Genomic DNA, 25,722 nt, shown 5'->3' with positions numbered 1-25,722 from the left:
GGCGAAGAAACTATCCTCCATCTCCGGGAGTGCGATTTTCCACTCATGGCCCACGCAGGTGAGGTTGCGTGTGTAAAGGCTTATTTAAAATCCGATGGGCGCTCTGAAGACGAGATAGAAGAAGACAAGAATTTGTGGCACCACCAACCTTCACTTTCTGATGACCTAACCACGCGATTTCATATTATCAATGATATTGACAAAGAACAACACGAAGTTGGAGGTTCTCTGCCAGAGGACTTTCCACATGAGATATATCGTCTTACAACCATTGACAATGAAATGTAAATTGGTCTTGTTCCCAGAGGTGCCCAGGACCGCAGGAATCTACAACGAGAAGGCTGATATAGTTTTGATTTAGATGCACTGTTCCTTTGAAGAACGTGTTGTACCGAGACAACTTTATCAAGAAGGTTCGAGAGTTTTCCGATGAATGGTATTCATAGGGGAAATATGCAGTAGCAAAGGACGTTTTGGAAGAAATTAACGTCTAAGGAATCCACGATGTTGAGATTAATCCTGTTACATTTTTCTTTATCTTTCTTATGAATCTTTTCATTTTTGTCTACCGACCGCATTTAATTAAAGTTGGACAACAAAAAAGATCAATATTTCCATAAAAATATATTTATTAATAAAGTAATACATACAGAATATACAACTTGGGACGTCAGATAACCCAAGCCCATCATCGGCAGGATTGACAGTGGATTTAGTACATGGGGAAGATTTTGTCCCAAACCGCCCACTGCGCAGGTCTCTATTTCAACTTGCAACAGAATTATAATACAGCCTTGGTTGTAGATTTTGTTATACCATGAGCTATCTGTATACTGTTATTTTGTCAATTTACTGCCCATACAATTCGTTCTGCCGCTTTTATTTTGGTGACCACCGTTTTTCTTACGGGCGGTAGAATTATTTAGCGGGGGTATCCTACAGTTGGTGAATCTGTGACGGTACCGCCCGCGGGCTGTGACGTGACTTGCACCAAGCTCCAGAACAGCTGGACCGACCGACATCTCTCTTCAACTCGTCTTTCTACTCCTCATTCGCCGGGTCAAAACGTAGTTCCTTGTTGAATTTTCAGTATAAACCTCCAGATATGGCCGCCCGGCCAGTTCTCCTTCGGTTTGAGAGTCGAAATGGCCAGTTTCGAGTTACTGTCAACCCAAGTGACCTTTTCCCTACCGTACAACAGAAGGTGAATACACAGTGTCATATGGCCTATCAAAATGAGCATTCTCCTGACAGTCCGTTTTCAACCGCCAGATACTAGAACACCTGCCCTCAGAAGTCGAGCCTACTTCTCTCACGCTTTCGAATAAGCCGATAGGCACTGGTGGTGAAGAAAGGGAACTGGAAGCGCTAGGTGCAGTTTCTATTGGAGAGGTCGGCCTAAAGTGAGCAATATATTTCTGCGATAGCTGAACTTTGAGCTAAATCCTAGATTTTTATAGACATGGTGATAAACTTTTTATCGGATACCAAGATCGAACAGCTCAACAAAATGGCTACACGAACGGGCATACATCAACCCAGACGGAGCGTCGACTGAATGGCACCTCAGTACCCATAACACAAACCGTCCCCATTCGCGCGCAACCAACATCACCTACTACGAATATCGCAAACCCATGGGATGTGGTCAAGCAATCACCGCTGGACAACAAGCTGGATAAGACAGATGGCAAGATTAAGCGAAAGAAGGACCAGCGTATGTGCAAACATGGCGAGAAAGGCATGTGTGACTATTGCATGCCTTTGGAGCCATATGATACGAATTACCTGTCCGAAAAGAAGATCAAGCATCTGTCTTTCCATTCATATCTACGCAAAATTAACGCCGCTACCAATAAACCTGAGATTGGAGACTCATTCATACCTCCACTGAGTGAGCCTTACTACCGTGTACGGCGGGATTGCCCATCAGGACACCCGGCTTGGCCTGAGGGTATTTGCACTAAGTGTCAACCCAGCGCCATCAGCTTACAGCCTCAGGAATACCGCATGGTTGACCATGTTGAATTCTCTACACCTGACCTGATCAACTCATTGCTGGACTTTTGGCGTAAATCGGGCTCTCAGCGACTGGGATTCCTTTATGGTACATATGAAGAATACAAAGAAGTACCGCTGGGTGTTAAGGCAGTTGTTCAGGCCATCTACGAGCCCCCACAAGTGAACGAGGTAGATGGTGTAACTCTTCATGACTGGCATAATGAGAAAGAGGTGGATGAGGTAGCAACTATGTGTGGCCTTCAGAAAGTGGGTGTGATCTTCACAGATCTTCTGGACGCCGGCAAAGGAGATGGCTCTGTCATCTGCAAGCGACATATTGACTCTTATTACCTATCTTCCCTCGAAATTGCTTTCGCGTCGCGTCTTCAAGCACAAAATCCCAAAGCCACAAAATGGAGCCGAACAGGGCGCTTTGGTTCTGACTTTGTGACCTGTGTACTCAGCGGTGATGATACTGGAGCTATCGCTGTGAGCTCTTACCAAGCAACAGTCTCAGCAACTGAGATGGTACGAGCAAACATTGTTGAGCCATCTGCGGAGCCATCCGTTATGCTGGTACAGTCAGAAGAAGATGAAGATGTTGGTAGTAGGACTCGTTATATCCCTGAAGTTTTCTTCCGTCGCATCAATGAACACGGTGCCAGTGTACAGGAGAATGCAAAGCCAAGCTTCCCTGTAGACTTCTTATTGGTAACACTTACACATGGTTTCCCGACCGAATCCAACCCCCTTTTCAAAAATAGCCGCTTCCCAATCGCGAACCGAGAGATCATTGGCGAGAGCCAAGAATTGCGACATGTGGCTCAGAAGCTCATGTCTCATGGCGACCCAGACAAAGCTATTCAGGGTGTATCGGACTTCCACCTCCTGTGCTTCCTGCATGGACTTTCCACCTTCGGCAAAGTAAGTTTAACAAAAATAGAGACGTACCTCTATACATGTGAGCATAATTTGCAACGCCCAATGCTAACATCTCTCAAACTCTAGGATGAAGAAGGTCTTCTGTGTCGAATCGCAACGACCCACTCCCCCGCGGATGGAATCCAGCTATTGAATACCCCCGGGTGGGCAACCTTGATGACAATTCTTCAAGAGAGTGGTGAGCGCCCCCCTAAGCGTCCCTGGCCTACGTCAACCGACCTTGGGTCTCCCTCATCCTCTGCCCATACCCCCCGTTCCATGTCCCCAAAGTCCGACGGTGAACAGCTTGCTAAAAGGTTCAAGGGAACTAGCCTGAGATAATCGGCCCTTCTTCACCCGCCCCCCGGTTCCTTCTTTTCTGGCATATCATTCTTGGCCTATTTGGGTCTTCTACGAAACACCGCCTACCGAGGCAAACCTACGCCTACCGTCGAATTGAAATCATTGCCTTTGCATGGATGGAAACTGGTTATTGATGGCCTAATGAATTTAGATGGAGGTGAATGGTCCGGAGTTTCGGTACCAAGTTTACATGGGCTCTTCGAGCGGTAGTATAGTAGATGAATCGTTATGAATTCGTCTCGCATATCAATGGAACATATTCATCCAGCGCAACTTGAACCCTTTTCATCATTTAAGTCCTAAAAATTTTTATCCTATTTTTCGAGATATAACATCCTGCTGCCTGATAGCTGCCTGTATAAGCGCCTGCATCTGCACCAGCTACACTTAAATGTAGTTTTATCCCCGAGTTCCCCAATTTGCTGTTTTAATTTCTCAAGTTCATATTCTCCCAAAATGCTCTCCTACTTCCAAGGTTGTTTCCTACTTCCTATCTCATCAAAATTTCCATCCATCATGCCCACCGGCTCACTTCTCAACTTTCTCTCCGTGCCACGCGAAGCATTGGAGCTGTACGAGCGCGGCACAGACTGGAAACCATTTACCAATCGACGCTGCCCGGAGAGCATCACCGAGCTCGTCCCATGGCCGGAGTTCTCCTACGACCACATCATCCAGGAATACGGATCCATTCTCGATACAGAGTTCAAATGGGAGGATCGTTACTTCGGCACCCAGCCGCAGAGAGTGTACCCGGGAAAAGACAGCCTTAGGTACACTTTAGGAATGGATCTCGAGTTTTATGTCAAATATGCGTTCAAAGAAACCTTCAAACAACTCGCGCCAGAGCTATCCGAAAGAGACCTTGTGCCCATCTCCCTTGAAGCGGCATACAGGGCAGAGCCGATCAAGACATACAGCCCAGACTTAGCCTTTATGGCCAGCCCTTTGGATGGAGAGTATTTGACAGGAGCTTCTGGCCCCAACAGGTTACCAGGTGGGCTCAAGGGTTCATTGAAGTGGAAGTCGGATTGGGGAAGTTCATCGGCGGGCGAGATGGAAAAGAGGTTTTGTCTCCTTGAGTTAGCACGAATTCACCTCTATACGGAGAGATGTGGGACACGTTATGGGTTTATCCTTACAGATCAAGAGCTTGTTGCTATCAAGCGGGATGACACTAGTGGTCGAATTGCTTTGTCTAAGGCTATCCTGTTGACGAGCGGTGGTACCGAGCTCTCTGTTTCACTAGATTTGTGGTACCTGGGTATGCTTGCGGCCAAGTCAGACTGGAAAGTGGAGGCATAGTCAAGAAAAGGTGACCTGGTGGCATGATCTGGTCCGACGATGTGGACTGCTGGGAGAGTTGAACTATTATTTCGATGTTGTGATTATTTTATTTTTATCCTAGGTGTAATCAACAAAATGAAACTTGCTTCATGAAAATTTCTAAATAAATTGTGAAAGAAATTTAGAAAGACCTATCTATCTACTACAGTTCATCCCACTCTTTGTAAAAAGAACAGCACATGTACAGTATCGATTGTATCGCTCATGTGAAACTACAAGAGCCATCTATAGTATGTCATTTCAATCCCACCACATTAAATCTTACAACCTTTACTATCTCCCTATACAATCACACTCTTATTAGCTTTAATTAAAGTCTTATGATCTACGGTTTTGTTCGACACGGTGAGCGGGGCGCTTTTGATTACACGTATACTACCCATCTTACCATTGACTAACGCATAGCCTGAAAAGATCGACTAACACGATTGGCCTTTCACTCTACATCATGATGTTTTTCGAAAAGCCATGATGCCTTGGCTCTAAATGAGCGATTTGGAAAATGGCTAATATAAGTTGTCGGGGATGGTTGTTACAAAATGTCAGTCACTGAGACTTATCGAAGAACCATATGTTACTCCAAATTCAGTTTGTAGTAGATTTGCTACTGATTTGCGCGCAAAGCTTTTGGATTCCTGGCTTTATGGTAGCCAAGCATTACTTTGAGTTCTGCTAGGAGTGAGACTGCTGCAGGGTGGACATTCTCCAGGCCAGAATCTATCTTTCTCGCCGTTAACGCGAGGAAAATTTCGAAGAGATCGGCTTGCAGGAAGGCAGTAGGCTTTGTCAAGGCGCCGTTCAGATACATTGCAACGGATGATTCCAATATTATAGGTGCATTTACAGCCGCCTTCGCCGTTGTACTCTCGGTATGTTAACCGACACATCCTACATATGGTTAAACTCAAGACAACCTCAAGCAGTGGAAGGGGAAATACCTTGAGCAATATCAGATATTATTTTCAGCAGATAGATTGAGGGTTTGAAAGGTGCTTCGATGGGCTCTTCCGAAGAAGGGACACGGGAACGTAGTGAAGCGGGAAGAAAAGACTCATTGTCTATCTGGAGAGAGAGATATATATAGAAAGAAGAAGAAGACAAGGCAATGACACAGCTGTGATATGGTGCCTAGAGTTCTATCGGGAAAAGGAGAAAGAAACAAACAATATCAACGTTGAAGAAGGGAAGAAAGGAACAAGCTCAGCTGCCGTACATGTACATACTATTGATGGATAGGCTTCCCACTCTTGGACCAACCTGATTGGCCCGAGTAGGCCAAAGCGAGTAAATACGCCAGCCGCCGATGTAGTCATACTATATTGATTATCGGTGTGACTGTAGTAGGTGGCTCTTGCCTGTATTTTAAGTATCCCGACTGCATAGATCTAAAAGCTAGCGCTGGTCCTATTATTGTACATTAAGCTGCCACACATGTGGACTTCAAGTAGTTCAATACATGAGGTACTACAACATTGAATAACCAGGGTACATTGTATAAGGATTTAGTCAACAAGTGTTTTAGTGAATTCAAAAAGGGTATCCTGGTACTGGTTGTCGATGAAAGGGATTGGTGGCAAATGTTCAGATATACTGAAGAAGCCAATCTTCTACGTGAGGCTATATTCACGATGATGTTACCTTCTAGTCGCCCAGAAAACTCTACTCATGAACTAGAAATACAAAAATCCCTCTTTCTTATCTCAAACCTTACCATCTGCCTTTTGCCTTTTCCCTGATTTGTTCAGTTACAAGTTCCAAAAATGTATGACGTCAGTTACATAGTAAGGTTATTAACCTTGGCGATCCTGATCTCCCTCTCCACATTGTACAAACCATGGCAAAAGCCTAAGTACAAATGATATCAGATCTCCCTTTCACCAAATCTATTTGTACAAGGTCAAATCACCAAATAACCCAATATGAGCTCCCTGTGGAGAAAAAAGAAAGACATCTCTGGAACACACGAGGAGTCGCCTGGCGATGGTGACATTCAAAGTGCGGAGGACCCGCGGGGACGAACATCTCATGAACCAACCGAGCGCACAAGGCTACTTCCGCCCGAGCAAAATCAGGGATATCTAAGTCCTGATGATCCTGCAGTGAGTTACCTATATCGAGGATATTCATTCAGAAATGAAAATAACAAAATCCAGGTATCACCATACAATCTATGGAGCGTCCGTGCCGTACGCGGCCTGTCTCTACTAGCTTTAGCCATAAGCTTCGTCTGGTGGACATTCCTCCTAGTCTCTATATTCGTCAGTCCACCACTCATGCACTCACGTGGCTCGGGCTTCTTTGCCTTCGCATATACAACATTAGCGACGGGATATCTCGTTCTCGGCCTGTTATTCTTCGCCATCCCATCTCAACCCATGGCTATTTGGGGTATCATTCTCTCTATCTTACTATTGATAGACATGATCATCATCCTAGCTGTCCCACACATGAGACTCGAAGAAGGCTGGGTAGGTATCGCATCCGTTGTCTGGGCAGCATCTATATCATTGTACCAAGTGATTCAAAATTGTGCTGTAGCATGGGGCAAGCGCGAAGAAGAAGAGAGGCTTACAGGTCGCGAGGAGACACGGCGTTCTCTACGAGAATGGCTAGTCATTTTAATCCAAATGGTCGTTCTTGCCGTAATGACTATTGCCGCAATTCTGTTCACTTCAACGTTGACTCTCCGTTCTATTGATGTATCGCTCGAGCCAGCTGGAAAGTTATACTCTGTATACGGCGACACGTACCAAGTTCACCTTGCTTGTGTCGGAAATCGGACAGAAGATAATGCCAATGAACCGACAATTCTACTTGAAGGCGACTACGGCCCCGTCGAACATACATTACAACCATTCATGGACGATGCATACCGCCACGGAACCATCGCCCGATACTGCTACTGGGACCGTCCAGGAATCGGATGGTCAGACAATGCCCCATCGCCCCATTCAGCCGGAATGTCAACAGATGTATTATCCGAAGCGTTGGCCTTAGCAGAAGAAACCGGCCCCTGGGTCGTCGTTTCAGCGGGTGTAGGCAGTCTCTATTCCCGCCTATTCGCCAGTCGCCATCTTCTCGAAGTGAGTGGAATCTTCCTCATCGACCCATTACACGAGGCATATCTAGATGATATCGGCAAGCCGAATCGAGGATTTTTCCTCTGGATTCAGGGCATACTCTCTCCATTGGGAGTAGATCGGTTAGCTGGGGCTATATTTCGACGCCGAACGCGCGAGGACCGTGTAATAGGACGATCAGCGTATCAATCTGGGAAGTTCATTAAAGCAAAACTGCAAGAGAACTTGGTAGCTGTTACGATGACAGCTGCTGAGGTACAGTCTGCTCGCCATATTCAGATGGGAGAGACTCCTGTTGTTTTAGTCAGCTCTGGACAGAAAATGAAAGACGAAAAATGGGCAAAGCGGCAAGAGGATCTTTCCCATATTACTCACAAGCTTATTTCGTGGGATGTTGTCCATGATGCTCCACATGAGATTTGGACTGATATGGAGGGCCGACGGGTATTGGAGCAGAGGTTGAAGGATATTGTGAAGGAAAGCCAGTCACAAAGACCATGGCGTTGATTGAATTTTGCTTCTTTGGGCCAGCGAATCTACGGTGCAAATGGGAGCCTGAATATTTCGTCGTTATTAAATCGAATAATTATGCTATATAGGAACGTTTCTTGCGTGTCACGGTTGATCTCTAGTAACTATCACTTCTTTTGAGATGGTTGGGTCGCATGTAGATCTACAACCGCGGCAGAATGAATTGATTACTCGATTTATTTGATTCAGTGACAGTTATGAAATCGAAAGAATTCTATTGCAGCGATAGCTATCAGAGATTCAATATATAGTCTTCTCTGACGGGTCATGTGATCACATGGCGCGGATCTCTCTATATGAAAGAGAGCTTCTTCTTCTTCTCCATGCATGTGCATACTCATTGCTTCGAGCAACACTCAGGCACCTCTCAAATTTTATAGATCATTACAGAAAGCCTATATTTACCCTTTTGCACCACAAAACTCTCGGAGGGTATCAAAATACCGAGGGATATACCCGCATATTCTTGGCTTTTACGGTCGACGGGTTCTCCACCCCGCGGCGGCCCAGACTCCCGATGAGTGAGCTCCAGAAGTCGTTCGCCAAATCTAAATTGGCCAAATTCCCACCGGAGGCACCAATGTCAGAATTACTCAATGCACCTGGTAACGGCATAGATGAGGATGGCTCCTCGGCATCCTCACTTTCGTCGACAGGGACCCTAATGCCGTCACCAACGCGACATCTATTCGCTCGAACAAAAAACGCGTTCGTCTCCCCTCTGTAAACTTGGCGATTGCTTCTCGTTGTGAATGTTCTTTTGACAACGAGTCTGGCTTTTTACGAAACTTTCATTTCTCTCACTTGAGAACCTTTGCTAATTCTCCACAGGCATTCCTCACAATCATCTTCTTGGACGGATTTCTTTGAGCTCGAGTTATTCATCCCCCAGAAGTCTGAACATCAATACGTCATTCACCATGTCTATCTTGCTTCACCGAAGAGCTCGGGGCCGTTGTTCGTCATGCATCACGGGGCAGGCTCATCAGGCCTTTCGTTTGCAACGTGCGCGGAGGAGATTCGGAAAATTCTTCCGAACGCTGGAGTTCTCTCACTTGATGCGAGGGGGCATGGTCGGACGACGATATCCTCTAGTACTTCGAAAGTTGATCATGGGAATCCTTCTACAGGTACGGCGGCGCAACACGAGGCCGATAATGATGTTGAGCTAGATTTGACGCTGGAGACTTTGAGCAACGACCTCGTCTACGTTATTCAGAAGACTCAGGAGCGAATGAGCTGGGACAAATTACCGGATATCATTCTTGTTGGCCATAGTCTGGGTGGTGCTGTCATTACCGACGTGGCGAAGAATGGCGAGTTGGGCTCGAAGCTATTGGCGTACGCAGTGCTAGATGTTGTTGAGGGTGAGTTGTTTCGAATACCCTTTCTCCTGTTTCTGGAACTAATCATCTCTAGGATCCGCTATGGATGCTCTCCAAAGCATGGAGAAGTATCTCTCTACCCGACCAACCAGGTTCCCCTCAGTAGAATCAGGAATCGAATGGCAGTAAGTATCGCCTCAGCATATCCCTATATTTTGAGTCATCACAGCTCTAACACCATCATCAGCACTCGCTCCCGCACAATTCGCAACACCTCTTCAGCCCGTGCCTCAGTACCCTCCCTTCTATACGAAGAAACATCACCCCTCGACCCCTCAAAGCCATGGATTTGGCGCACCAACCTATCAGCTACGAAACCATTCTGGGAAAATTGGTTCATCGGCTTGAGTAAGAAGTTCCTCGAAGGCAGGGGAGGAAAGCTTTTATTACTAGCTGGAACGGATAGATTGGATAAAGAGCTCATGATTGGTCAAATGCAAGGTATATAATTTCCTTGCGTCCAAGTTTTTTGCTCACAAACAAAGATCCATATGCTAATTCCATTCATTGGATTATTAGGCAAATACCAACTTCAGGTTTTTCCAGAAGCAGGCCACTTTGTGCAGGAGGATCAGCCGACTAAGACGGCACAGGTTTTGGCGGACTTTTATAGGAGGAATGACCGTAGTGCGTTGGTTTTGCCACCTAAGGGTTCGGATATGCAGGCTGCCGCTGCTATGAAGAAGGGGTCTGGTGCTTCTAATTTTGCGGGTCAGTTGAAATAGAATTGATAGTTGGAATATTTCTTTATTGAACGTGTGTCGCCTTTACTCAGGCAATATAACGAAATGCATGATAAGATTCGCCGATAGTGACACATTACAAGATTTATGAGTGTTTGACGCGAATAGGTTTACGGAAGTTAAAGAAAGATTAATCGTACTTGGAAGCTCACGTCTGTTGTGATACCATTCTGATATCAAATGATATCTTGATCGTACATATCGACAGCCATTGTCAGCAAACAAAGCTTTTAGAGAGCCAAACAAAAAACAGAAAGAAAAAAAACAGAGCTCATCTGCGCCACCCTTGACCACTTAACCATGAACACCTGAGATCAAGCTACAACCTCATGCAAAAAGAAGAAAAAGAAATCAATCAAAAAGCAGGGGGTATGTGCGCCGTAGTTTATAATATGGATATGGAACAAGAGGGATGCATCTAAGGAAGATAGGCACCACCGGCCACGACCAGATTCATGTTGGTGAACTTGACCTTGTACACAGGTGTTTTCTTCGTTGGGAAAGCACTGATCTGGTCGGGAGTCACCACAACATCTTTGCCCTTCTTTTTCTTGCTCTGGGCACCTGCAGCAGGCGCATTAGTGGCATCGATCTTGGTAGCACCGGCGCCCTCGCCGATGACACGCCCTTGCGTCGCGTCTTGGGGGCCGGTAACGTCCCAGATACGAACGGTACCATCTGCGCCACCTGAAACTAGGACAGTTGATTCGACACTCCAGCTTAATGACCAGATGCCGCCTTTTCCGTGGCCGCGCATGCGCTTCAAGAGTCGACCGGGTGCGAGGTCCCATAGGAAGATTGAGCCTTGGTCATCGGCGGAAGCGAGAAGCTTGCCATCACGGCTACATTCCATTGCGGTGATGTTGCCAGTGTGGCCGGTGAACATACGAACTGCGTTTCCGGTAGTTATGGCCCACATCCTGACTGTGTGGTCGCAGCTAGCTGTGAAGACGTATGCAGAGTTGGGGTGGAAGCAGACGCAGTCTACGTCTTGGTCATGACCGACGAAAATACGCTGTTGGCGGATGTGATCGGTGACCCAAAGACGGGCAGTGCGGTCAGATCCACCTGTAACGAAGTAGTGTCCGAATGGGCCCCATCGCAGATCGCAGACTGGTCGGTCGTGACCCTTGTACACAACCATACATTGCCAGGTATCTAAAGACCAAAGTCGGACGGTCTTGTCGGCAGATGATGACAGTAAGAAGCGAGCGTTTGTGGGGACATAGTCATCTGGATCGACGCTTTCGGCGCGAGTTGCTGAAGGTTGGAAAGTAACTGCATAAATGGGGCCTGAGTGCCCGATAAGACGGCGAGAGTTGGCGGGTGGTTGATCGTCTACATCGGGGTAGGCTGCTTCGATGTTCTTGCCGTCGAGAGACCAGATACGAATGTATGAATGCTCAAAGCCCGCGGCAACAAGCATATTGTCGTCAGAGAAGTCAATACAGTTGATGCTGAATGTTTGTTAGTAAAGAGGTTAATATAAATGAGGGAGCAGAAAGAAAAGCTTACCCATCATATGTGTTGTGGAAAGTGAACATGCACACACTGAGGGCAGGGCCCACACCACCAGTACGCCCCTCGATCTTGAAGCGGTCTCGGTTTTCCTTAACCTTCATGACTTCCATTCGCACATCACGCGCAGTCGAAGAAGGGAAGGGAATATCGGCGCGACTAGGCGCCTCATCCTCTTCTTCCTTCTTGATCATTTGATCAAACTCTTGAGTGAGCGTGCTGCGTCCAGCCAAAGGAGGCTCTTTAAGATCCTCTTCTGCTAATTCGGCACGAACATCTTCCTCCATGGCAGGCTCCATGGGCAACTTTCCAAGTCTTAGTCGCGGAAGGGTACCCGCCATTGCTGGGTTATCACCAGTGTAAGCGGAGCCAGGATGGTGGCCAGGAATACCCTCATCTTCGGCAGGGAAGGATTGTCCAGCTCCAATTTGACCGAGCATGGTTGCAAAGCTGAATCTATCATCGGCAGCCCGATCCATCGTCTTCACAACACAGTAGCTGCTCATGATAGCATTCATCACTGATCCTCCTTCTTTCTCTTTGCTTTCAAGGAATTGAAGGAGATTAGTGTATGCGGGATTGCTGAGAACAATTCGATACTTGTTCGTGCGGTAGAGCTTGGCTACCGGGTTGTCTTGAACGTGTTCAGGGAGACTGATAGGTTCAAATACACGAATGTCATCTGTGTGCTCTGGCAGGAACATGTTCTTGTTGGCCTCGAAGAACTGCTTTGCATCTTGTGGGTAGAAAGATGTGATCATGTTGAGAAATGAATAAACAAAAAGGGGCCATAGAACGCGGCGAAGCTCGGGCTAGGTAGACGTTAATTGAGTCCCGGTTCAAGAATTCTGAAGTTCACTAACCTTGTACAAGTCGAGGTTCTCCTCAACCCAATTTTTGAGAAGGTCTAAGAGAGTCGTTAGAATAAATGTCCCAGATGCGGGGAAACTTGGGGTATTACTCACCAAAGCCCTGCTTGAACTTGGGTCGTGCATCTTCACCAAGTGGGGGAAGGGGACGACCATCAATTTCTTGGTTGGCAGACTCCATGCGAAGCATAGCCTCTGTGCGGCTGTAACCTTTCTTGGCAAGATAGTCGATGACCTAAATCAAGATTTCTGTTAGCTCTCGCATTCGAAGACATCAACATCATCAAAACGGACAGTGTCGCTTCCTCGCGGGGAAAAATTCAAGTAGCGGGTAACAGCGCCCTGAATGACAATGCTAGCTGCGCCATTGCGACCGGACAGCCTGGGGGTATGAGTTTCAAGTCTAGCCTCAGGCTCGGCAGAAGGCTCGGCAGAACTGGCAGTCACAAAGCCGCCAGGTGCAACTATGGGGGGAACACTTTTCACAGGGCGCCGACCCTTTCCAGTCTTTCCAGTCTTCTTTCGAGGCATGGCTAGAGAAGGTATTGGAATAAAACAGATAAATGGGGGTGGTGGATCAGAGATATGGCTTCAAATGTGATGCACGAAATGAAAGGGTGAAGAGTGAAGGGTGAATTGGGCTGTCAAACACGTGCAGATCCTCGAGTTTGACCAGTGAAGTGAGTGTCAGAAGTGAGGCAGACAATTTCTATGATTAAGCGCGTCACTCATCTCATCTCGACCATCCACATGACCTCCAAGTCATGTATCCTCAGTCATATCAGATGGGCTCATGGACATCAGCTTAGCAGTCAAACCCACTCGCAAAACACGATATGCTGCCAGAAAGCATAACCAGACAAAACTCAGTGAGCCTCAATGCCGGTATCTCATACCCACCAGCCCAATTCAAGACAATATATGCTTCCCAATTGGGAAAGGAACAAGAAATGACACTTGAAATGGACTATACAAGACATCACTCACGATCTGATTTAAATTTTGCTGGGACATAGCGCCACTTTGGGGTGGCGGACCAGGTGTTGGCGGCCCATGTACTGGAGTACCTGTTGACATAGGTTGCTGGGAGTTCATTGGCATCCCGCTGCCATTGGGACCGGGACCCATGCTCCCGCCTCTAGGCACAGGGCTAGGGGCACCACCGGGCGCGGACATGGCGATTAGTCCAACTTGAATGCCAATATTAGATTGTTACTAGGGAACCGCAACCCCGATCAGATGCGAATAGATGTGGAAGGGGCGAATGGATCAAAGGGAGAGGATTGGTCGCGGGAAGTGAATTTGATATTCAATGGAATCGGAATGCCGCAAGTGGCTTATTCAGCCTGTTCCCCCCAGATTCTACACGTGATGGCCAAGACACTCATTCGATACCCAGAACATTTATCAACGATGATTGTAATTTGCGACCTTTGAACATCGATTGAGAATACTGGTTTTCGAAATTACCTGACGCCTGAGAATTACACTGCGATTGCATACTTGCACAATGGAAGAATCAGCACAGGGCCAGACCCAGACCTTTACCTCTACAGACCGGATCCGCCAACTGAATGACATCGATCAGGTATGTTCAAGCTCATTTCGGCTTGAAGACGCCATTCTAATAGATCTTCATGGATACAGGATGTTACAAAACTCATTAATTCAGCTGGCCTTGCTATACAAGCCTTGACGAACACTGCGCCAGACTCATCCTCCCCCACCAACGACGGCTCCCTCGAATCCCACAAAACGCAGTTCAAAGAAGCTACCGCCCAATACTTCGCTCTCCTATCCTCCATTGATGTACGCCTACGACGCCAAGTATACGCTTTAGAAGAAGAATCTCTTTTGATCCAAGAACCCAATACTCGCATTGGCGATATGGCTGGGACAAATGCCGCGGCGGGTGCGGGCGCTGGTGCCGGTGCCGGAGCTGGAACTGGAGCAGCCAAAAAGCAGACTGGGGCTGCTAATCCTTTGGATATTAGTTGGCTGAACAGCCGCAAGGATACAGTTGGGAAGGACAAGGAGGCGGAACTGTGGACATTGGCACGAGAATTCGTGGAGCAGTTGGACTCTGAGAAGCCAAGTGTGGATTCGGAGGAGATGCAGGTTGACTGATTTGCGAATCTGACCTTTTCCATCCCTACGGAGTTCGGAGACCAGACCAGGACCTATGTCTTTTGTGCTTAAAATGATACCCCAATTACAACTGCGACCACAGATACTTGATTCGGAAACAAAAGAATTCAAATACCAAGAATGATACCACCAGGATAGATATTCATTGGAGTTGTTTCCAAGCTCGGTTGTATATGAACGAAGTGAACATGTTCACAGGAATAAAGCTATGCAAAGACATAAAATTGGAGGGCAAGAGTAGACCGTCTACAAGGGGCTCGCAGAGCCATCAAATCGACATGAAGATCATTGCGAGAGGCTCTATTTCTGCATACCCTTGATCATCTCCAGTTGTGTCGCACGATCGCGATTTGACTCCGAGAGGGATCCCAAGCCTAGTAAACCGGATTAGTGCTTGTTCGCAAGAATGGAGAGACAGGCGGTATTAGCTTACTTCGCAGCTCACCAACAACATCCTTGGCTTTGCCAAAGTAAACCTCCTCTAAAGAATCAAACAACGTTAGCTCTGATATACCACACGCAAACGGTCCGCGGCACATACGTAGCAAGTTTCGCATCTTCAACTCCATATCCTCAACAAGTCTACCCACGTTCGCGACGTGGCTAGCATCCGAATCAACGGGCAAGTCCACCTCAACTTGGCGAGTCATGTTTCCACTCAAATCCATCTCTCCAAGAGCCTGGCTCTGGCTCGCCAAATGTAAAATGACAGTACTAGTCAATTTGTAATGGGACATGCGAGCCCGATCGGTAGCCTCAAAGACGTGGATACTGTCCCACTCGCCTGAGCTCGAAGAACCAGGAGTCACCCCTGAAGAAACAAAAAACAAATTAGCCAAACCCAACCCCACATGGATAGGATAGAAATGGTTCTTTTAGTGTCCACATACCCTTCTTCAATAGAATCACACCAGCAAATCCATCATCCAAATCCCAAAAGTACACGCTCCCAACACCGCCTTCGTAGTAGAGATCCCGGTAAACATCAAAGGCATCATTAGCTGCAACCTCTAATTTGCGCACGCGCTCAGAAGGAACGGTTCCGTCGTCTAGGGGCGGATCGAATTCATTGCTCCATGGTGATCGGTAGCTGTCGCCGTCACGATTATAATCGCAGAGCAGGTAGTCGCGGTTTGTCTGCTTGCATCGACGGATCTCTAGGGGCTGGTCGACGGAGGAAAGGAGGTCTTCGGTTAGATCGGGGACGATGCTTGTGATGGATTGGAGGTTTTTCTTGGTGTCTCGCGGGTTTAGGCGTCGGAGGAGATCGCTAGAGGTGGTCTGGTCAGCTTAGGGCCTCAGAGGTGTGTATTGAGGTGGGGTTGTTGTTGGGCATTGAATTGCGGGGATACTGGGGTGATGGGTTGCTGTGGGATTTTTAAGGACGGGAGGGGGGTTTGAAATCCTTACAGCGCGCTGTCAAACTGTGCATCAGCCATGCTGGGGGTATGGAGGGGGTTTGTATATTGGTGATCGGTGATGCTTTGCGGGCGGATGTTGATGGCGGAGGTGGAGGTGCGTGTGCACGGGGATAGCGGGGCGTGGCCGGATGATTATGTGGCACAGTGGGAGTTGTTGTGGTGTTTTGGTTAACACTGCGATCTATCTGGAGAATAGTCCTCAATAACATATCTCAACTATTTATGAGCTTCATATGAAACTCATCGATTACTTGAAAAGTTTTTCTTCAGATATTTCTCCATCTATGTCATGGGTTTCGGCTATCATCTCTTGTTGTGACACCACACACCATGACCAAGTCGCATTTCGAGATTGTCAAGGTTCAGCCAGAAATTCACTGGTGCACAAGGGCTCGACGTTCAAGCCTATAAAGAATGTCTGCTTATTCCCCGAGGTTAACGCCCGATAGATGTTATTATTGCAGAATCATGGTCACTCTTTCACCCAAAAAAGTATATTCAACATATTCAACATACTTGAAGTTGATGTACTTCCAGCCACAAATTAACTTGTCTCAGAAGCTACGCAGGTGGAATACAAAACCGTTAGATGTTTCTTGAACTAGTATGTTGCTAGGGGTAGATTCACAATGGGCATTCGTTGAAAGCAAAAAGCAATAACAACACAAAACATGAACAAGCCTTGCCTAGAAACGAAAAGGGGCGAACAACAACAAGTCTCGGTACTGTAACAATCCGGTTGTCGAGCCGAGAGCAGCAGGGGCAAATTAAGCCTGGAAATGATTTGACGGAGATCAAGAATCCCTTACAGTCTCGGATAAGTACATGCACTAGCACTAGCTTACCCGATTGATGGAGATCAAGCCCCCCTACTGTGCTGGCGTTGGCCACACGAATCACAAGGCGATGATCACCCCGGATTTGATAGATCCACTTCCCCGTCAGGGTTTCATTAGCGTCAATCCCTTGACAATTACGGGTGAATTGGTTCTTCCAGAAACATGCATAAGACTCTGCGAGGGGGGAGGTACGAATTGTATTCGACCAATGACTGTGGGAGACTTGGGGTAGGCTGTTTGGATCATTCTGCCATATGTCCAAGACATAAGGTGTCAAGGACTGTCTTTGCTTAAGCCCTGCAACTTTAAGTTGCCAACATTATATACTTTGCTTGAAGGTCCAGAGGATTGTACTTTATCTAGAGATCTTGGGGAATTAAGACGGTATGTTAGTACTCGTGGTAGATCTATTGGCTGCAGGCATATACTGTACCATGTGATCTGCGGATGGATCCTCCAGTGCCTGTGTATCTGGGCTCCAGTACTACTGTAGATATGAAGTACTACAGATGAAGGGACATGATACTATAATGCAGCAACATGAATAAAGAGGGACTCGGGTCTGTCCGAGAATATGCGGGACTTAAAGTACTCTAATGTGAGACAGGGCAAATTACCATCTGCTCCACCGTGCTTGTTATTCTAGGGGATTGTGTTTTGTTAATCAGAAGGGGAAATTATTAATTAGGATAGGGACGATAATGACAATAATAGTGAAATTAGGGTGGTATTTATTCCCAGGCTCAACATGTATTTCTCACTTTCTCTTCTTCTCTCCTCTCCATCTCTCAGTCACTCGTTCCCCCCACCACCACCACATCCACTCGTTACACATTCTCTTCACTCTTCAAGAAACTTGTCTGGCTCTTAATATTCTCCTTGAACATCATATCTCCATAAACCACTTTCAAAATGAAGCTGATTCTCATCGTCGTTTCTGCCTTGCTGGCTCTGGTCGTGGCCGACACCACCACCACTGCTGCTGCCTCGACTATCACTACCAGTGCCGAGGCTCAGTGTTCCAAGAGCTGTGAGTCCATCCAATCTACCCGAAGATTGCTGTTGCGTCCAAACTTCTAACTTCGTGCCTTTCTAGGTGACTCCAAGGACACCTGCTGCATCGCGAAGTGCTACCATGTTCCTTGCCCCAGTGTCAACCAGGCTAGTGACACCAACAAATGCGTTTCTGCATGCCCCCAGGGTACTGGCACTCCTGAAGATACCAAGAAATATTCCGATTGCGAGCAAAGTTGTTACAACTCTCACTTCCTCCCCGCCAATGGTGCTGCAGCTACTGGAACTGATGACTCTGTCACCACCACCAACGCTGGCACCACCCTCTCTGGCACCCATGCCAGTGAGACTGGAGCTACTACAACTGAGTCCGGCAAGCATACTACTGAGACTGGATTCACCACTGCTACTGGCGGTACCAAATGTAAGTACTCGAGCCACCTTCCATGCCTGACCAGAAGTGAGAGAACGAAGAGCACAATACTGACATTTTCAATAGCCACCAACAAAGAAACTACCCACACTGGCAGTACCACCTCTGCTCATGCTAGTGGAACTAACACCAAGAATGCAGCTGCTGGTATCAAGATGGGTGCCTCGGGCGCTAGTGCCCTTGGCTTGATCCTGGCTCTTTTTGCGCTGTGATCGAAGTCATCATGTGTCCAGTAATCTGACCAGTGAGACTTACTTTCAGATTCACGATGGACATTTGACCCTAACCGTGCCAGTCTTTTATTTACTTTTTATTTTCCGTTCTGTACTTTTTATGCCCACGTGTGTGGTACTTTACGATTTCTGATTTTCATGGCCGGTTGTGGAATTTTCAATTAATTTATTTTAATTGAACCGAGAATTTTCAAAGTAATATTCTTGTCCCATAATCTCTTCTCTTTCAAGTCCTGCATCTCCATGGCATAAGTTGATACGTGTACCACTAAGTGCTCATAATTCAGCTGCATCGCTTGTTCCTATGTAATTCTCCTCTAGAGACGGGCTTGCTTCGGCTCCCGTTTGGGTGATTGTGATATTAAGCCTATCGATTACGCGTCAGTTAACTTGAACTCAAAGAGACGAAAATTGAATGGTATAACCTACACTTCCCAACCTCCCGTAAATCGGGCTTTCGAAGTTTCCCAGACGCAGTCTTTGGCCATTCCCGAGGAACTCCACCTTGCGAGCCACCAATCCACCAAAAATACCTCGGGGCTTTGAAACGACTCAAGCTCTTTTGAACCCATTGCCGAAGTTGGTCATCCGTAGGTTTAATTTCATCATTCGCCAACTCAATAAAAGCAGCCAGCTCCTCCCCAAGACGCTCATCAGGAACACCAATAACAGAGGCCTGAACAATAGCTTCATGAGAAGAAAGAGACTCTTCAATCTCAACCGGTGAGATATTTTCTCCACCTCGAATAACAATATCCTTGATTCGACCTGTTATCACAAAATATCCATCTTCGTCGAGATATCCTTCATCTCCTGTATGCATCCAGGTACGAAGATTGCCTTTGTTGTCCACTGCACCGACTCCAGGGGACTCTATATCTTCTTTATGCTTTCTCATTGCTTCTGCTGTCTTTGATGGATTGTGGAGATATCCTCCGCCCATGACGCCGTATCCGGAAATCACTATTTCGCCTTTTGAACCCCATGGTAGAACTTTGCCTGTGTTCGGAACGCAGATTTTGCCGATGAAGTTTGGGAAGAGACGGCCTGCTGTGCGGAGGCGTTTGAGTAGCGGGTCTGTGTGGTGGGTCATTGTTGTTATGGATGAAAGCTCGGTCATTCCCCAGTTTGTGTAGAGGCGTGGTACAGGAAATGAGGTTGTGACTTTTTCCAAGAGATCGGGGGGCATGGCTGATCCTGCCATGATGCCAAATCTGGGCCTTGTTAGGTTGTGTTGAAAAATCGGTGGAATGGAAGGACTTACTTCAAGGATGAACGATCCGTTTGTGTGAAGTTTGGATGCTTCATTTCTTCGATAAACATTGTTGTCACGCCGTAGATTCCTGTGCAGTGGTATTTCTCGATGCATTCTAATACTGCACCTGCATTGAATGTTTCTGAGGGGAGGACATTTGTTGACCCACTCCAGATACTCGTGCATATTCCTGGTCATTTGAGTCAATTTAAAACACTTGTTTTGCATTTTGGTCAATGGGACATACCGATAATGAGCCCAAAGCTGTGAAATAGAGGCACGGGTAGACAGACTCGGTCGTTCCGCGTGATACCCATTTGTGCGGTTATGTATTGTCCACAATTCATGATGTTGTAATGGCTCAGTGCAGCAGCTTTGGGAGCCCCAGTGCTGCCTGATGTAAACTGGACATTAACGATGTCATTGGGCGAAACTTCGACCTTGATGTCAGCTTTGGAATTTTGAACGATCAAATCCTCGAAGGAAACCATCTTTCTGCTTAGAGCTTGGGACTTGATTTTCCACGGGTCTATGAGAACCAATGCTTTTAATGATGGAAGTCGGTCTATTAAATTGGAAAGAATATTCTGGTAGTTGTATTTTCCGAAAGCAGGTGTTGTGATCAAGATTTTCGGGGCTTTTCAAATATCAGTCATGCACGCTGGTAGAGGAGGTTGACGGGCCATTTTACCGATTGGTGTCAGGGTAGCGACAATTTCCTCGAAGACAAATGCAAAGTTTAACAGTACGAGGGATGCGCCAAGTTTAGCACAGGCAAAAAACGCCTAAATAATGATTAGTGAATCTGACATTCTGTATTTTGGCCAATGTACTTACTTCGAGATATTCGGTGCGACTTCCGAGCATAATCGCCACTGTATCACCTCTGCCTACACCGTATGCTGAAAATGCAGCAGCGAGAGAGGTACTTCGTTGATCTAATTGGCTATATGTTAGGAATACATTTTGGTGGTGCGATATCACTGCGTAGCTATCGGGTGTATTCTTTGAATGGTGAGAAAGCAAGCTCCCAAAGCTTATTGAGGCGGGAAGAGGAGCCGAGGGACCATAAATGATTGAAGGTTGGGTTGTGGGCATTTTGAGAGGATTTGGAGGGCTACTTTGTGGAGAATTGTTCACGTTGAAGAGGACTTCCCAACGGACTATGCGGGATGTTGATATAGGTGATTGTATGCCTTGGCTGGTTCCGAGGCCTCAGGCTGTGGAGTCTATCATTATCCGAGCACAAAGATGAACATTTATTGAATATCCAGTTAAAGCAATGCCTTGCCTTGATCTACATGGCGACTCCACTCATGCTCACTTTCGGTCGCTCTCAAAGTACTCAAATGCCATCGTTGAGAGAAGTCCCCATATTCAGTACTTACCCGACTCCCGACTCCCGAGCACTTGTCTGATTCGCGCCCGCGTTGACTTATGACTCCCTCGGGTGTACTATAGGTGAAATCGGATATTCTTGACTGTTTTATTGCACATCGGCTCTGGATGCGTGGAGGAAACTCGACCTTTGCGATTTAGACGAACTTGGAGGTGATGCATGTGCATTTTAAGAAGAAGCAACATACGCGAAGTCCAAGCTATCATAACAAAAAGTTAAGAGCCGTTCTTCCATTCCCATTCTTGACGCTTCATGATCTCGAAGGCAATTTGTTCCGATTGAGCACCCACTATCAATATTATATTTCGTACTCTCTCCAACATGCCATCGCCGCCGGTTTTTATTGCGGGTGTGGGAATGACGCCTTTCCAGTCTCCACAGAAATCAGCAGCAAACTCCTCAAATCCGGAAGGTGATTATTTCAACCTCGCAATCTCAGCATGTGTCAAAGCCCTACTTGATGCAGGCATCAACTATGACGACGTTGATCAGGGAGTTGGATGTTACGTATTTGGAGACTCCGCTGGTGCACAGCGAGTATTCTATTCACTTGGAATGACGGGCATTCCCATCTACAATGTTCATAATTATTGCAGTGCGGGAAGTACTGGACTCTTCATGGCAAATCAGTTCATTCAGGCTGGCTGCGCAGACTGTGTTCTAGTCGTGGGATTCGACAAAATGTATCCCGGAGCACTTCCACAGATCTATAAAGACCGAGAGAATCCCCTGGGGAGAATCTTGACTATGTCAAAGAAATTCATCCCGGAAGGCCAGACCGAGTCGGCTGGTTGGACGCCACAGCTGTATGCCAATGCACAAGCTGAGTATTTAGAGATATACGGCTCGGCTGGTGCGAAACCGCAGCATTTTGCTGCTATTGCGTCCATCAATCGAACACATGGAATGAATAACCCTTATAGTCAGTTGCGACAGGCTGTGGGTACTGAAGAGGTTTTGTCGAGTCCGCAGGTCTCTGGTCCCATCACTAGACTGCAGTGTTGCCCATCCTCGGTAAAATAAATCCTTTCTTTCAAATTCGGAACAATTGAGTCATGTTTGCTGACTTGAGTAGACTGGAGCTGCTGCAGCAGTGCTAGTATCCGAACGCTTTCTTCAGGCACATCCGTTTCTGAAACAGAGCGCAGTCGCTATTAAGGGCCAAGCTCTCGCAACTGATTCCTTAGAACTCTATGAGCCTGCCAGTGCTATAGAGCTGATTGGATCGAATATGACGCGACGTGCTGTTAAAAACGCACTTAATCAAGCATATCTTTCTCCTCAAGATATTCAGGTCATCGAACTCCATGACTGCTTCACAACCAACGAAATGTGCGCTATCGAAGATTTGGGTCTGGCTCCTCATGGCGAAGGATGGAAGCTTGTTTCAGATAGAAGAATCACCTATGACAATACATCCGAAACGAAGAGAACATCACCAGGCTGGATCATTAACCCAAGTGGTGGCTTAATCTCAAAAGGCCACCCACTGGGCGCAACAGGACTGGCTCAGACAGCGGAGCTAGGTATGACCTCCGTTCTACCGCTTTATACATGGCATTACTGACAGAAGTAAGTTTGGCATTTACGTGGCTGGGCAGAGAACCGTTCTGTGCCGGGGACAAAGTACTGTCTTCAGCACAATATGGGTCTTGGAGGTGCCACGGTTGTCACTATTCTAGGGAGAGCCGACAACGATGTCGCACCTTTACTATCTAAGATCCAGGATCAGGTAGATGGGCGACAGCGACTCGGATATAATCCAGCGATGGAGGTGCGAGAAGTAGATGCAGGTGATTTCGAGGCAGTACGATCTCGCAAGTCCTTTAGTAACTGGGCAGCAGATACCTTTGAGGCATTGAACTCACCTCGAAAGTATAGGCTGTAAACTGTATAATCGGGCATTCCCAAGGGCTTTTCAATCTTCTTGGCTTTTAATTGAACTTTCGCTCGATAATCTCTGTATCTTCTGGCTGGTCGGAAAATTAAGGAGCAACATAAATCAACAACCTGAACCTCAATCTTTCTAAATAATTGAACCACTTTAACTTGAAGTTGTAGACTCTTCCAAGGTTCAAGTTCGCGCTGACCCGATACTGCCCCGGAAAGAATACTGCTTCCTCCCGCAATTTGAATTTGAACATTCTTGTCGGAAGCTGCCTTCTGCTGCAGGTAACTCAGAATATCCTCGTGGGCGTCGAAGCCTCTGGAGATATTAATGGCATTTGTATGAGTTCCATCAGGAGTGAAAGATCTACGCTTGCGTTGACCTCTTCCACGAGATATCTCAGGCACATCACAATACTGTAGCCCACTCTACTCCAACGTACATCCACAGCTGCCGCGAGGATAGCCCTGGCTAGTGAGCTTCTCTTAAAGGTAACGCCTGGCTACTTCATACCTGGGAACGGAACTTGTTCTTTTGAGGAAATTTCTTTCTACCAACGCTAGAGCATGTAATGCTGGATGTAAATAGGCTCTCTTAAACCACTCTCTGCCCGAGAACGCTCAGTGCGCCGCTCACTAAATGCAAGCTTCCAGTTATTAACACGTGTGCCGACTTGTTTTGACGAAGTATACGCGCCCGTTCCAGAGAATTTTCAATCGTCCCCTCAAGAGATATCGTAGTTCCAGGTTGGTACTCTTTCCAGGCATATTCGTACTCTTCTAGCTTTTCCATAGAAGATCGGCCGACAAAAATACCGCTCCTTTTCCGTCCGTCATCTCTTTCATTGCATGTAGTTAATATCATGTGTTGAATTTCGACTCCTTCCCCAACCAGCATATTGTGGATAACATGTAAAAGTTCAGGTACATTTCGATCTGAAAATTGACTGAAGGTGATCATCCTCACGGGTGTGACGTTGATACTAACAGAATAAGCACTATATCAACGCAGGGTATCCATAAATATCATTCCTACCTCCGTACTGTACTCATTTCAGCAAACCATGATACTGCGGTGGATAGCCCTGATTTATTGTGGGCACCATCAAGGGACCACGTATGATTATCTCCTTTCTTCTATCAGCTGGTAACGACCAAGCCAGTCAAGTCTACGAATACCACGGTCAATGATATCCTGCATAGGCTCAGTCAGGTTAGTCAATTTATCGGGTTTCCTGCAGGACATCCACTCCAGCGCTACTGCTCTAGCAAGCGAGCAATTTTCCATCTGATATCTTGACACATCCAGTGATGAATCAGGCTCAACAAATGAAAGCGTCACATATTCTTTTTCCTCTGCACGTTGTACGAAAACCCGAACAACTTCTTCCTCTTGGGGCACTGAGAAAGCCGGACAACCGGACATAAAGATTCCTGCCTTATGACAAGCAATGTCTGCAATAGTGAGCCCGAGGAACTTGACATGGTCTTCTGCTATTCGAGTGACCACAGTCACGACGGGTGAAGAGACAATATTCGTTGCATCGAACTCGCCACCCATATGTGGCTCATAGATTGCGACGTCAACCTGTTCTTTGAGAAAGACATGGAACGAGAGAAGGGTCAACAGCTGGAGGTATCGGGGAATGTCCATATCAGTGCTAGCCTCAAGTGGCAATCTAGTCCATATCTCGAAAAAGTATTTGGCAAATACTTCTTCCGAAGATGCGGCGAGGTATAGAGTCCGACCTTGCACCCAAAACTCTGGAGTATGGACGAGATATATGCGCAGGTGCTTCCTTTCCCATTGGTGCCTGCTACATGGATGACGTTCAATGTACCCAGATGGCGTTGCTAGTGCGATGTTAGCAGCTACTATACTTCGTTGTGGCATCAGGCCGTCTCATACAGAATAAGTAAGTAATTCTAACCACTTGCTCATATCATCCGAGCCTTTCATTTGCCCTAGCAGCGGCTGCGCAGGAGTCCGTCTGGAATTGAGACACTTGATCGCGTTCTACGACATATAGAATATAGGCAATACGATATTTAGGGAAACCCACTTCATAATGCGAGTCCGTTGTAGCAATACCTTTGAGGGGCATTGGCATCATGATGTTTGGTGATGTTCATGCGACACACTGGCAGGAATGCTTACTTACTTGAGCGGGGTTCGGGCGTCACTTGACCTACTAGATAGTATGTCGGAAGCTGAGGGCGGGGCCAGTAGAAGGATATTCAAGTTCCTTTTCATGACGGGCCTTTCGATGCTAGTATTCATGCTATTCATGCTAAAGTTCAAAATTCAATACCTTTACCATTGTCCCCTTTGATA

The 25,722-nt window shown here is 46.8% G+C and overlaps 13 protein-coding genes across 13 annotated transcripts; 8 read left to right on the top strand and 5 right to left on the bottom strand.

Moving 5' to 3' along the window:
• Positions 1-45: 45 nt before the first annotated feature.
• N7478_004052 (uncharacterized protein) lies at positions 46-446 on the top strand (the record flags this gene model as incomplete). Its single annotated transcript, XM_056920266.1, has 2 exons — positions 46-284; positions 362-446. The coding sequence occupies 2 exons, from the start codon at positions 46-48 to the stop codon at positions 444-446; spliced, it is 324 nt and encodes a 107-aa protein (XP_056778303.1).
• Positions 447-1,105: 659 nt separating this feature from the next.
• Positions 1,106-3,264, top strand: npl4 (nuclear protein localization protein 4; the record flags this gene model as incomplete). Its single annotated transcript, XM_056920265.1, has 4 exons — positions 1,106-1,204; positions 1,255-1,403; positions 1,461-2,925; positions 3,010-3,264. The coding sequence occupies 4 exons, from the start codon at positions 1,106-1,108 to the stop codon at positions 3,262-3,264; spliced, it is 1,968 nt and encodes a 655-aa protein (XP_056778302.1).
• A 477-nt stretch (positions 3,265-3,741) lies between these two features.
• Positions 3,742-4,590, top strand: N7478_004050 (uncharacterized protein; the record flags this gene model as incomplete). Its single annotated transcript, XM_056920264.1, has 1 exon — positions 3,742-4,590. One exon carries the CDS (start codon positions 3,742-3,744, stop codon positions 4,588-4,590), a length of 849 nt encoding a protein of 282 aa, XP_056778301.1.
• A 646-nt stretch (positions 4,591-5,236) lies between these two features.
• Positions 5,237-5,440, bottom strand: N7478_004049 (uncharacterized protein; the record flags this gene model as incomplete). Its single annotated transcript, XM_056920263.1, has 1 exon — positions 5,237-5,440. One exon carries the CDS (start codon positions 5,438-5,440, stop codon positions 5,237-5,239), a length of 204 nt encoding a protein of 67 aa, XP_056778300.1.
• A 1,111-nt stretch (positions 5,441-6,551) lies between these two features.
• Positions 6,552-8,219, top strand: N7478_004048 (DUF2417 domain-containing alpha/beta hydrolase; the record flags this gene model as incomplete). The annotated part of the gene is made up of 2 exons (XM_056920262.1): positions 6,552-6,731; positions 6,786-8,219. The coding sequence occupies 2 exons, from the start codon at positions 6,552-6,554 to the stop codon at positions 8,217-8,219; spliced, it is 1,614 nt and encodes a 537-aa protein (XP_056778299.1).
• Positions 8,220-8,823: 604 nt separating this feature from the next.
• On the top strand, positions 8,824-10,353 carry ppe1 (putative ribosomal protein/carboxylic ester hydrolase (Ppe1); the record flags this gene model as incomplete). Its single annotated transcript, XM_056920261.1, has 5 exons — positions 8,824-8,951; positions 9,075-9,610; positions 9,663-9,753; positions 9,816-9,976; positions 10,148-10,353. The coding sequence occupies 5 exons, from the start codon at positions 8,824-8,826 to the stop codon at positions 10,351-10,353; spliced, it is 1,122 nt and encodes a 373-aa protein (XP_056778298.1).
• A 436-nt stretch (positions 10,354-10,789) lies between these two features.
• Positions 10,790-13,934, bottom strand: N7478_004046 (putative transcription initiation factor TFIID subunit; the record flags this gene model as incomplete). The annotated part of the gene is made up of 5 exons (XM_056920260.1): positions 10,790-11,828; positions 11,887-12,701; positions 12,753-12,796; positions 12,855-12,993; positions 13,746-13,934. The coding sequence occupies 5 exons, from the start codon at positions 13,932-13,934 to the stop codon at positions 10,790-10,792; spliced, it is 2,226 nt and encodes a 741-aa protein (XP_056778297.1).
• Positions 13,935-14,268: 334 nt separating this feature from the next.
• On the top strand, positions 14,269-14,885 carry N7478_004045 (mediator of RNA polymerase II transcription subunit 11; the record flags this gene model as incomplete). Its single annotated transcript, XM_056920259.1, has 2 exons — positions 14,269-14,346; positions 14,406-14,885. The coding sequence occupies 2 exons, from the start codon at positions 14,269-14,271 to the stop codon at positions 14,883-14,885; spliced, it is 558 nt and encodes a 185-aa protein (XP_056778296.1).
• Positions 14,886-15,206: 321 nt separating this feature from the next.
• On the bottom strand, positions 15,207-16,345 carry cap2 (F-actin-capping protein subunit beta; the record flags this gene model as incomplete). Its single annotated transcript, XM_056920258.1, has 5 exons — positions 15,207-15,280; positions 15,340-15,387; positions 15,448-15,717; positions 15,797-16,176; positions 16,317-16,345. The coding sequence occupies 5 exons, from the start codon at positions 16,343-16,345 to the stop codon at positions 15,207-15,209; spliced, it is 801 nt and encodes a 266-aa protein (XP_056778295.1).
• Positions 16,346-18,078: 1,733 nt separating this feature from the next.
• On the top strand, positions 18,079-18,825 carry N7478_004043 (uncharacterized protein; the record flags this gene model as incomplete). The annotated part of the gene is made up of 3 exons (XM_056920257.1): positions 18,079-18,196; positions 18,263-18,604; positions 18,680-18,825. 3 exons carry the CDS (start codon positions 18,079-18,081, stop codon positions 18,823-18,825), a joined length of 606 nt encoding a protein of 201 aa, XP_056778294.1.
• A 338-nt stretch (positions 18,826-19,163) lies between these two features.
• On the bottom strand, positions 19,164-21,199 carry N7478_004042 (uncharacterized protein; the record flags this gene model as incomplete). Its single annotated transcript, XM_056920256.1, has 6 exons — positions 19,164-19,213; positions 19,276-20,060; positions 20,111-20,291; positions 20,349-20,738; positions 20,793-20,886; positions 20,939-21,199. The coding sequence occupies 6 exons, from the start codon at positions 21,197-21,199 to the stop codon at positions 19,164-19,166; spliced, it is 1,761 nt and encodes a 586-aa protein (XP_056778293.1).
• A 622-nt stretch (positions 21,200-21,821) lies between these two features.
• On the top strand, positions 21,822-23,388 carry N7478_004041 (uncharacterized protein; the record flags this gene model as incomplete). Its single annotated transcript, XM_056920255.1, has 3 exons — positions 21,822-22,514; positions 22,576-23,026; positions 23,078-23,388. The coding sequence occupies 3 exons, from the start codon at positions 21,822-21,824 to the stop codon at positions 23,386-23,388; spliced, it is 1,455 nt and encodes a 484-aa protein (XP_056778292.1).
• Positions 23,389-24,510: 1,122 nt separating this feature from the next.
• N7478_004040 (folylpolyglutamate synthase) lies at positions 24,511-25,501 on the bottom strand (the record flags this gene model as incomplete). Its single annotated transcript, XM_056920254.1, has 4 exons — positions 24,511-25,048; positions 25,102-25,241; positions 25,297-25,404; positions 25,451-25,501. The coding sequence occupies 4 exons, from the start codon at positions 25,499-25,501 to the stop codon at positions 24,511-24,513; spliced, it is 837 nt and encodes a 278-aa protein (XP_056778291.1).
• Between the last annotated feature and the right edge of the window lie 221 nt (positions 25,502-25,722).

Source organism: Penicillium angulare (assembly GCF_028827245.1).
Source record: "Penicillium angulare strain IBT 27051 chromosome Unknown utg000004l_segment0_segment0, whole genome shotgun sequence".
Lineage (NCBI taxonomy): Eukaryota > Fungi > Ascomycota > Eurotiomycetes > Eurotiales > Aspergillaceae > Penicillium > Penicillium angulare.
Note: the sequence above shows the minus strand (reverse complement) of the source record. Positions and strands in the feature narration are given on the sequence as shown.